This window comes from Natrix helvetica (genome assembly GCF_964273705.1).
Source record: "Natrix helvetica genome assembly, chromosome: 1".
NCBI lineage: Eukaryota > Metazoa > Chordata > Lepidosauria > Squamata > Natricidae > Natrix > Natrix helvetica.
Genome location: NC_138548.1, coordinates 156,113,429 through 156,125,676, shown reverse-complemented (window position 1 = coordinate 156,125,676; position 12,248 = coordinate 156,113,429). Strand labels below are relative to the sequence as shown.

General features: G+C 37.2%; 1 protein-coding gene and 1 long non-coding RNA gene across 2 annotated transcripts in view; one reads left to right on the top strand and one right to left on the bottom strand.

The window, feature by feature from the left end:
• Positions 1–7,445, top strand: part of PLA2R1 (phospholipase A2 receptor 1) — a 104,882-nt gene extending 97,437 nt beyond the window's left edge. Inside the window, exons 28-30 of the mRNA XM_081938127.1 lie at positions 3,209–3,385; positions 6,692–6,724; positions 6,821–7,445. Of these exons, the coding sequence (XP_081794253.1) occupies positions 3,209–3,385; positions 6,692–6,724; positions 6,821–7,038 (428 nt within the window). The 3' untranslated portion in view covers positions 7,039–7,445. The remainder of the gene's footprint in view (positions 1–3,208; positions 3,386–6,691; positions 6,725–6,820) is intronic.
• LOC309384496 lies at positions 7,193–9,330 on the bottom strand. Its single transcript, XR_014174071.1, has 2 exons — positions 7,978–9,330; positions 7,193–7,505 (listed from the first exon to the last, which is right to left on the bottom strand). It is a non-coding gene; the product is annotated as an uncharacterized lncRNA (long non-coding RNA).
• Between the last annotated feature and the right edge of the window lie 2,918 nt (positions 9,331–12,248).

Sequence of the window (12,248 nt, the reverse complement as noted above, 5' to 3'; positions counted from 1 at the left end):
ACTCAAGGTGATGTGCAGAATGCTCCCTACTCTTAATTCTCCCATTATATTGTTACAACTCTGCTAAGTATATTGGGCTGAGAGAGAGAGAGAGAGAGTAAACTATCATTCTCTTAGTTTACTAGCACTTGGATCTTTCTACTTTTAGCCCTGTGCTTTAACCATTATCCCACACTGGCTGTCTTATCATCTTTGTTAGAACCAACATTCTTTGTCTATATACCCCATGTTTAAACGTACAGTGGAATTATTTTTCAAAGTCATCTGGTTCACAGAGGAGCTCTGAGGTGTTTTTTAAAGTTGTTTAATATATGACAGGAAGATGCATACTTAAAAATCCATTTAGATATTTGCAGGCTGTTTCATTCTGCATAAAGGTTTAAGGGATGACACAGAGAAGTATTTTGAAGGAATAGAGAGGAATAGCAATGACTCTGAAGTAAAAATTAATTTGAACTTAAAATGAGTGCATTCGTTTATCATTGTTTACTTTGCAGTCTACTTCCTCCAAAACACTCTGAAATCTATAATTTCAGGTCGTAAAAAGAGAATATAGATGGACAGCTCCCAAGTAAATTGCATTTCATAAACATTTAATGACTACTTTGAGATAAAACTGTACGATGAGAAATAGCTTGCAGTTATGATGCACGATCTTCCTTGAAGATAACTAGAACTAGGACACTCCCCTAATTTCCAAAGCTGCAGGACTATTTCATTTTTGAATAAAATACAATGCAAATGTAGTACTTTGTTCACAGTGCCTTCAAATCCATACATGGATGTAAGCAGGGGTGAAATTCAGCAGGTTCTGGAGAACCGGTAACGGAAATTTTGAATAGTTCGGAGAACCGGCAAATACCACTTCTGGCTAGCCCCAGAGTGGGATGGGAATGGAGATTTTGCAATATCCTTCCCCTGCCATGTCCACCAAACCACGCCCACAGAACTGGTAGTAAAAAAAATGAATTTCGGGACTTCCGGTTCCGGCGGCTACGGCGACAGGCAGATCGCTGCCTGCTCCAGCTCTCCCGGTGGGCTTCCCCCGTTTCTGGGGGGGCACAAGACGCCTTGGAGGGGCGTCTTGCCGAAGGAACGGCTCGCGGAGGGTCCTGGCGTCGGCGGCGGCTGGCGGGGGCTCCTCCGCTTCGTTCTAGGCATCGGGGAGCAGTTTTGGAGGACGTGCGTGCGCACGCGTCTCGCCCCATGCCGATCGGAGAACACACTTCCGAACGAAGCAGCGGCAGTATGGTGAGAGGCTTCCTTTCTGCATTCCTTCGCTTTTGAATTGATGAACTTTTCAGCACTTTTAAAAAGTTAAACTTTCGGATCCCTGCTAGAGGTGCGGCTAGAGGGAGGGGGATTTCCCCCCCTCCCTCGGACAAGCGGCTTGAAAAGACTTTCCTTCCATCCCCAGAGAGGAGGAGGGGGGAGAGCCAACTAATGATGCCTCACCCCTATAAAAGTGATTTTCATTCGACCTAGCTCCAGAACTAATGGATGAACTGAGAACTTTTTGAACTTTTAAAAATTTTACTATGCCTCTGAGCCCAAAGCTGGCAGGGCAAGATGGCACACTTCCGTTGTCTTCATGAACTGTGAAACCTGACTCCACCTTTAAAATTCAGGCTTCCGGTCTTTGTCTCCGAGTCACCCAGAGGAATTTCTTGTGGATTGCTACTTTCTGAACTCTTTGGAGAAAAAAAACTTTCATCTACTGCTAGAGTGACTAAAGAAATCCCCATCTGTTTGGATCCTCTGCCTTCTGAATTCGCCTGCCTGCTCTACCTCTCCAGCTGCCCAGTCTCTACTTTGACTGATCTCCTTGCTTCATAAACCATGTCTCCAAAAAGACCACCTCCTGGAAAGCCTGGCTTTGCTACTTCTGCTCCAACGTCTGCAACGTCTAGTCCAGCTACACAGTCAAAGATATCAGAATTGATGCAACCCAAGACTACAGAGATAGACTTCCAACAAATGCTTCAACAAATTTTACAAGGCCAGGAGGAAATTAAGAAACAGTTAAGGGAAATGAAAGATGAAATTAAACAGAATCAAGCCCAAATCTTTAAGAACTCACAGAGACTGGACCTTGTGGAGGGTGGGGTGGCGGAGGCGAGGGGGGGGGTAGAGGCCTTACAGAAGGGGAACAAAGAACTTGACATCCAACAAATGAAAGCAGAGTTTGAAAGAATGTCCTTTTATCCTAGATTTCAAAATGTAATAGAAGCAGATGGGGAAAATATAAGGGACATTATGACTAACATTCTAGCTGAATACATACACAAAGATAAACAGCAGATGGAATGGGAGATAGATCTAGCTTATAGAGTGAATTCAGCATATGCCAGAACACATAATGTACCCAGGGAGGTTCATATTAAATTTCTTAGGAAAACCACAAGAGATGAAATTCTGGGTGTACAAAGGGGGCAAACACTGACATACCACGATAGGGAGATAACCATTCTAAAGCAGATTCCCAAAAAAATTAGGGAAAAAAGGAAAAGTTATTCGCAATTGGCGAATAAATTATACCAGAAGGGGGTGTGGTTTAGATGGTTGATGCCTGAAGGTATGCTGATATTCTGGGAGGAGACAAGAATCAGAATCAACACACCCATAGAGGCACAGGCCTTTATGGAAAAAAACAAAGCGAACCTAGAAAAAACAGATGACACTACAACGGTTATACAGGACACGGGAGGGGCCGGAGCTCTGCCAGCGGGGGGTGAAGGGGCAACACCAAGAAAGCTCAGATCACAAAAATAAATAAGAAAACCACAATGTTATAAACAGACCGAAAGTATTAATGAATTTACAACTAGACTATATATTATAATTATATAAACTGATTGAAAAGTATTTTTTCTAGAATTAATATGCTGATTTTTTTTATGACTATGTAATAAGGTTTGATATTTTGATGTAACCTAGGAGTCTGGAGGGAGGGGGCGTCTGCCATACTTGCAACTGCCAAAATTTGTAACTATTCCACTTACCCTTTTCCGCATAAATGTTTTTAAAAAAACCAATAAAACTTCTTGAAAAAAAAAAAAAAAAAAAAAAAATGAATTTCACCATTGGATGTAACTTTGATATAAGAAAGTACCAGGGGTGGACAGATATAATAAATGGAATTGTGAAGTCCTGTGCATGGATTCTGGAAGTCTTCTGACTTTAATGATGTCACTAATGTTGCCCTTAGATGCTACGCTAATATGGTTTGATGGCTCTCCAGTTCAGTACTCAAACTGGGGCACTGAGGAGACTGAGGTTGGTCAATGGACAGGAAATAGCTGCATTGTCTTGACAACTGCAGATGGCATCTGGAAGATAGTACCCTGTCATGAGAAAAAAGGATTTGTATGTAAAGCCAACACAGGTATGAACCTATGTTTTTTTTAATAAAGATTTTTTTTAATTTTTGAATAAACACAAACAGAAAAAACCCACACAAAAAAACCACAAAACCATCTTCCATTACAAATTGTAGAAAGTGTGTCAATTGGTTTCCGTGCATCCCTTCCACAGTCATAACCTACAATTCATATCAAATCATATATTTTAAATCAAATATATTTATATATATATTACTATGATCATATCTCAACCTTCATTTGACTATAATTGTTTTTACATCCTTTTATATAAAATATTCCGGATTTAAAGCAAAACCACATAATGGCATTCCATTAGCTCTTCCCAATATCATCCAGTAACATTACATCTTTATAACATGTTCTAAATAAAAATTGGTTATATTTAATAACAGAGTTTCTAAACCTCCTTTTGTAGTCACTATTTGCAATTTATATCAAATTTCCTCTTACCAAACCAATACACATATATGCATTATTATCATTATCAATCAATTATTTAACTCTATCCATTATCACTTCATTTTATACATAATGCTCTAAATTTAATTAAATTTGACTTAATTTTTTATTATAAGCTTTCATTACATCAACCTGTGTCTTTCCAGTAATAGTGCAGTCTTATGTCTCTTGCCATTTGTGGCAGTAGTATTCTGGTTATTTCCTTAGTAAGTTTTGTATGGACTTCTCTTCACAACTTATTGCTTATTGCATATCTTATATAAGCTCGAAACCCTCCATCTGCTTCTTCGATCATCTTATCTTTGGTTATCACTAGTGCTTCTGACAAAATTTCTCTCCTTAGTTCCATCAATTCTTCTCTCTATTCTTCTTCTATACTTTGAAATCTGGGGTAGAGCTCCAGTCCATCTATCTCCCCTTTCCATATTCCACTCTTTCCATTTCCAACCACGCTCAATTCACTGTCAGTATCAACAATTTTCTTGTCTCTTTGTTTATTTTTTCCTTCAGTTGACCTCCACTTTCTTCATTTGATGAACATCCTCAATTTTTCCATCAAATTTTACTGTTCTACGATCTATATTCTCCAATCTCTTCTCAATTTTCTCTGTTACTTCTAATAATTTTTGAATTTCAAACATAATCTTTTGCAATGTTAAGGTTTCTTTTTCATGTTGTGCCATTCTTCCAACTTGTAAACACTGCCACTCTGGCATGCAAAACTTTTTATTAAATTTAAAGCAAGTTCATTTATAATCTTTCAAGACCAGACTTTGTTTTCACTCCACTCCAGCTGCCAATAAAACTTCCGAAGAGCACCTGTATAAACAACCCATGCTCTTCTCACTATCACTCTCTGTAAACAAGCTGAGGAACCTTGAAATGCAAAGTCAGATGATCAAAGAGAAAAAAGAAAAGACAATATTTCCAAGCCTCCAGCCTCCAAGTGGCAGTGTTACTTCCTTTCCCTCTGTTATTACAGCCCTCTTTGTATTCCTTTTATATCTTCTTTATATTCCAGGCTTAAAGAAAACAAAATTCTTAAATGGAGCAAAAAAAAACCCCATCTAATCCAGCATTATAAAAATAAGGAGAAAGATTTTAATCCATAGGTATTAAAAAAAAAGAATATAAAAAGTAGAAGAAGAAAAACGAATCCGTTCAATTTAAAGAATAGGAAACATTTGCAAAAGTTCCATCCGTAAAAGAAAATTTAAAATAGACAATGGACACACTGTCTATTGTAGCTTAATTTCGCCGCTTGTTCTCTTCTGTTTTCAAATTTAATTTAGCTTTGATTTTGGGGGGGGGGGGTAGTCTCTTTTATAATAATAAGCTTTCCTCACCAGATGGACACACTTTCTCTTTCCGTTTTCTTCCCGTTCCGGAGCTGTCCCAACTTCAGCAGCTTCAATGGCTGCGCTTCTGTCACCGGCAAAAAGAGATTGTCCTGGATTAATCAGGGACTTTGCGGTCTCCCTGAGATCAGCAGGACATACTCTTCCCTGTCAACCTCTCTTCAGGACGATTTAGGTCCAAAAGGACCGTCCAGCGGCAAAAGTATCGACTGTGATCTTGGAGCTCCAAGATCGCACGTCGTGTCATTGCGACGTCAGCTCCTCCTTCGGTATGAACCTATGTTTAAAGGATACATAAGTACTATTTCTCTTCTTACATTCTAATCAAAGGATAGAAAACCCATAAGCTCCACATTGTTGCTTAAACTTTAACTCTTTCTTCTGTGCAAACATGGACCTAGCTGTGCCAAAAGCAAACTATTTGCAGCCACCAGTCCCCAAAGGGGATAAAACATTTGGGACCTCTTAAGGAATTTGGATTTCTAAAAAAAGACATGAGTGCCATAAGGCTTGCAAAGATCCCAACTACAACTAATGAAAATTCAGCGAAACTGAAGTTTATCATTTGGACATAGATACTTTATGGGGGCAAACACTGTAGATGGGGTATGCCTCAATTCACATTTGAGAGCATGCATTGGACAGGGATTTTCCCGTGCCATTTCACTAAATAAATTTTTAAAAACCTGCATGAATCTGATAATAATTGAACAAAAAATTGCTATCTTACTCCTAGGAGATTCCCTATCAAACCCAATACTTTTGCATTTTTGACCAAAATTACTGGGAACTATTTTTATTCTAAATAATACACTCACAAGTGGAAAAGCTATAATTAATGTTTATACATATATAACTCTATATACTGAATAAAATCAGCAGAAAAAAATCCTTAAACTTGATGGTTTGTTCAAGTAAAGTCTTGATATTATTACCTAACCAAACCTTTTAACGTTCATTATTTTCTGAGGAGATAAATTTAGCTCAAGGAGAACATCTTAATATAATGATTAAATCTAAGGCAGTCAATCTTTTGAGGCTGATAGGCACATTTTGAAGTTTTGGAGAAATATAAAATAATTGCTAATGGGAGTTGCGGATGGGATTTGCTTGTTCCTATGGTACGCAGAAAAGAAATGGTTATTTATCAGAGGATAAACTTTGGATGCTTCTTGACTTCTCTCGTGTAATTCAACATGATCTTTTGTATGATTCCATCTTTATACATTTTTTTCTGGGCTGTGAGATGCAGTTCTAAGCAAAACTACCATTTATGATGTCTAAGAATGCCTGTCAAGGATCTAGATACAGTCTAGAAATGCACTTGCACTTTTTTTCATGCACCAGTTTTTTTAAAAAAAAAACCTTTTAAAAATAATTAAATAGGATACCCAACAGGTTCTAAGGACATGTATAACCACAGGGTTTACTCCTAGCTGCATTGCTCTTATCTCTAACGTATAAAGTAGCTAATTATGCATTATTTTTCAGATTATCATGAGACTGCAGTACCACCAGTGAAAGGTATGTGACATCATTTCCCCATATTTTAATTCCTAAAGATGAAAGTAAAACTGTTACTATCAGGCGCTTTTTTTCTCTTTCACTCTCTTTTTCAAGGATCATATCATAGGATATTCGTCCTGGTGATATTATCTGCATTGCTGATAGCTGTGAGTGCTATAGCGACATGCTTGTGGTGTTCGCCAAGGCCCAGTGGGATATCTGGAACTATCATGTGCTTCAGAAATGCCTGCCTTACAGAAGCTCATTCTGAAGTTCCTGTTGCCGAAGAAAGCATTCTCATTTCCAGCTTGGAGAGGAATGATGTTCTTTAATGCAACCTCATTCATTTAATACAATTAATGCTGCTGCAAATGGGCGCCCATCTTTGTAAACAAGAATAATTTCATGAACTCATTACATCATATCGTTACACTTAGGCATTTTACTCCCTCCAAATTGAAGATAGTCCAATTCCCCCCCCCCCCCCCAATGGAACAAGATCTGCAGTAAAACTCAATTAAGACCTACTTGAAGGCAGGACAAGAAGCAATAGATGAAAACTGATCAAAGAGCGGTCCAATCTAGAACTAAGCAGTAATTTCCTGACAGTGAGAACAATTAATCAGTGGAGCAGCTTGCTTCCAGACATTGTGGGTGCTCCAACACCAGAGGTTTTTAAGAAGAGATTGTGTGGAATGGTATAGGGGTTCCTGCCTGAATTAGAAGACCTCCAAGGTCCCTCCAACTCTTGTTATTCTGTCATTCATTTGTTTGTTCTTGTTTACTATTGAAGCTGGTACTCCAAGAACATGTCCATCTATGATGCTCATTTCAGTTTCGTAAATCAAATCCTATTATTGTCCAGTAAAAAATGTTTTCCAGATTCTGGACCAAGGAGAAGCCAACCTGCCCTCCTCTTTTCTTTTTTTTCTTCCACAACCTTTTGAAAAGATAAAATAAAACATTCACTATGCTCTTAATTCAGCTCTTAGTTTGTAGCTTTGCAATGATGCATTAGAAACAAAACAATCTGAATTTTTTAAAACTAATAGTCTGTAGAGATTCTCAGTCATCCAGGTCATTGTTGTCCCAAAAATGCTTTTTCAGGCGGCAACTGGACTTTCTTGCTTTTTTCTTTTGAAGAAGTTTCGCTTCTGCTCTGACTGGATGGTGGGGAATAGAAGGATTTATATTCCTTGCAGACAGCTGGTAATCTACATCCTTTTGGGTCGTTGAAGCACTTGGAGGTTTATCTGTGTCCTCTGAGTCACCTGAGTAGTTGCTCCTGGTTCCTGTAGTCTGCAATTTTTTCCTCTGGAAATCCATTCCTACTCCCACACCATCGAAAGGATGTTCATCCCAAATTGTATGATAAAGGTCTGTAAAGATTCTCAGTCATCCAGGTCATGGTTGTCCCAAAGGTCCTTTTTTCAAAAGGCAACTGGACTTTCTTCTTTTTTCTTTTGAAGACATTTTGCTTCTCATCCAAGAAGCTTCTTCAGCTCTGACAGGATAGTGGGGAATGGAAGGGTTTATATTCTTTCCAAGTGCTTCAGTGACCCTCTAAAATGATACAAATTACCAGCTCTGCAAGGAATATAAATATATAAATATATTTTAAAGCTGTTGTTATAAAAAATAAAAACAGTACTAAATATTCCTATCGCCCTCACCCTGTTTTTCAAAATTATTCATTTAATATATTTTTTTTCAATTCTCATTTGCTTCCCCTGAAGCCTTTTAGTTGTATGGAAGAAAAATACTGTATGTGGCAGACGTATATTTGCAACTCAGAGAGCATAATTGAGCTTGCCAGATGGCAGAAGGAAACACTTGAGTGGATTGTCACATGAAATTAAAGTTCTGTGCTATAATATGGTAAAAGTTAGTTCTGCAGGCAAGGAAGTTTGCATCAGGGGAGAAAAATTTTGCAGAGCTAAATTTTAAGGGTAACTTTTAGTAACTGACATTGTTTTTAAAACATGGAATAAGTTGTTCAGGGTGCAGTGACTGGAAGGTAATCCCATTTTCTTTTGAATAGATATGCATAGGCTCACACTATAATAGAGACTACATTACATCTCCCACTGTTGTGACTTTCAAATGTATTTGGTCGGGGAAATATAACATTAGAATTACAAGGATGAACTATGACACCAACTCGGACAATGCTAAAATGCCAAAGACTAATGATAATACAGTAATGATGGGTATCAAAAATGATCTACTGAAATACATAATTTAATATTTTCATGGAGAAGCAATTTTACTGTATATATGCGTGTGTAATAAAGACTGAATTTATGTTCTTAGCTGAGTTAGCCTAGCTTTTAAGGAAATGGTTAAAACAGAAGAGCATTTTGTGCACATATAGATCTTTAATGTCCTTAGCATGTACTATAGTGTTTATTTTCTTTATGCACAATTTTGGGATTTTTAGAATTCAGTGAAAACTCGTACTTTTACATTTTATAATTAATTTTGTTTTCACCTTGATCTTATTCGCATTATGAAATGACATCTTTTCCTCTATTTTTTTCTTATGTTACCAACTGAAAATACTTTTAAATCAGATTTGTACCATTAATGATACTATATGCAAGCTGATTTACCCCTTCATACCTAAAGCACTCTTTTAAAAAAGGACTGTTGCTGTGTTCAATAAAAATGCTTTGCAACATTTCATTGTTTTATATTGTTCGTTTTACATTTGAATGTTTAAATTTTATTTTCACCCCATCTTTCTATGTAAGCAAATAGTCAAGGCAACCTTTAAAAAAAATCATCTTTATACCTCTTCAAATTGCTTAGGAAGGGGTACATTCAATTCCTGGGTATTTTTATTTCATAGCAGAACAGATGGCATACTCCAGTATTTTAGAAATAATAGGTCTTCAAAGCGGCTGCACAGGCTAATCTCTTAGGCTATAAACCACATAGTTTTTAAACTTACTTAGTATATATAAACTTAATACTTACATCTTACATTGTGTTCAGTATGCCACTGGCAGCCAGTTCAGATTAATACAGGCATCTTGTAATTCCATGGTACGTTAACAGTATTATTTTCATTTTGTATTTACTACACATTCTGGACAGTTTTAATATGCACTTAGAGAATATTGCAACGTTCAAGAAGATGCTCTGTAGATAAGGATAGCTATTATGGTCCAATTTGACCAGTTGAGGGTCACACTTCACTAACCTTAATTGTACAGTTAATTCATCAATCAGGTTTGTATGACTTGCTATCCTAGAATCACAAGGAGTTAGGTAACATATAAAATTTAAAATTATAGTTGGTTGCACATTCATCTAGACTGGATTTGGAATTTTTATCCACTTATCAAGGTGGTCCTTTATCCTAAGGACCTGGGATATGCAGATGTAGTGTGATATTGTTAGAAGTATTTGTCACATGATGTCAGCTATTCCAAGTAAAACTGCCTTTTGCAATTGACTGGTGGGAGGTTTTGTCAATGCCAATGGTATTTAAATGGTGCACCCGTTGTTTGGGATTGCACCCAAGGCCCCTGTTACTATTGATACTATCCTTGCTTTCTTTTGCCAGAATTATTATATTTTTATTTGCAGGTCTTTGTGATTTTATCCAGTTCTTTCTGTCTAATCTGCTGTCTCCAGGCACTGCCAGTTAATTCTGGGGTGTTAGGTGGCAGGTACTTGTCTATTTAAATTACACAGTCCCAGAGTACTTAAGCTTATTCATTTTCTATTTTGTCTACTCTGTGGTCCCATAAATTCTTGCTTCCAGGCAAATAGTATCTCTTGGAAGTATTCCAATGAAGAATTAGAATAGAATAGAATAGAATAGAACAGAACAGAACAGAACAGAATAGGTTCTGGCCAAGTATGATTGAACACACAAGGAATTTGTCTTCAGTGCATAAGCTCACAATGTACATATAAATGAAAAATAATAGGTCATAGGTCATTATCAATGATACTTGAGTTTTGCTGATTGATAACCTCACCCAATGGTTTCATGTAGATGTTAAATTGGATTGGGAAGAATCAAGCCCTGTGGCATCCCGCAAAGCAGGAGTACTTCGTACCTATATTTGATAAGTATGTCCACCCATTCCACAATATATCCTTGCCAGAATATCCAATTCTTAATAGCTGATCGTCAAAGTACATTTTTCAGAAAGCAGATATTTTTCAGGAAGAGTGCACTCTCATCAAATCAGGCTAAATCCTTTTCCACTTACCACAGGACCTGGATTTAATGTCAGCTTGTTTCTCTCGTCCTGTATACTATCAAATTTCAGCAGCATTCAGGCAAGGACGGGAAAGAGTAATAGGCTGGGTGCCATCAGCAAACTGTTCTCCCCCACCCGGCAGCAGTTTCGTGCAGGTATTGAGTAATGTGAATGAGCACATAGAATAATTCAGTGCACAATCAATTAATAAACAAACAAGCATTCCCCTACCAGCATCTGGACAAAAACAAGCAGGAAAGACAGGAATGCAATTGGGTGGATCCAGAAGAGCTATCTGGCCTGCATTTTTCTATCTAGTTTCTGACAACAAGGCACTTAAAATATATTGGTTGATGCCAGCACACTCTCTACATAAGATATTCCAGATTCATTTAACCCAAAATCTATTAAAAAAATGCTATAGTATTTGTAGTTCTAAGACCTTCAAATGCTGACATAGATTTATAAACAAATGAAAGAGAATCAATAATCTACTTAGGAAGGTAGTAATTATTTGGTTGTAGGAAGTATTTAATATTGAAGGCCAGAAAAAAATACTTTGCATTTGGTTTTTCAAGAATAACCACTCAGTTAACCTGGAACGTGTGTGTGTGTGTGCAGGTGTGTATAAGAAAATATTTTGTGAAAATGTTTTAAACATGCACCTAAAATGTCTGATCTTTCTTTCGAATGTGGTTCCAGAAATTTCCACACTATAGGTTCTATTCACTTGCCATGAAATGAAAAAAAAAATCAATTATCCAATGTATGAAACTGATGCTGATTGGTTTTCAAGAACATCTTTGGAATAGCCATTTGATAAGGCAATTAGGAATGTCCGGTACAAAATCACAGACAGATGCAGGTCTGTTTCCAAGAACTAAAGCATCTGTGCGACATTTCTTGAAATTCAATAAACATGTCACACCTTTCAATTAAATGTCTGAAATATCCATAGTTCTTGAAATCCCTTGGCATGTAACTCTGCAGCCAAGATCTTGTTATACTAAGACTGAGTTCATCAGAAACAATAAAAATTAATAATAATGGTGGTGATGGGGTTTCTGTTGTATAGTACTCTGTGCTGCAAGAATGTGAAGACTAAAAAAAAGTGGACCATTTTGTGATTATTTTGAATCTGGGTCAGAGCTGCTTTCTTCTTCCTTTCTCCCTCACTTCTTAAAGTGTTTCACCATGATCATATACACAGATCTGTTGCCCCAATTTTAAAAAGATGTTGAGAGACTCTAGAAAAAGTAACAGAGAAGAGCAACGAAGGTGATTAGGGGATGGGAGACTAGAACACATGAAGAATGGTTGCA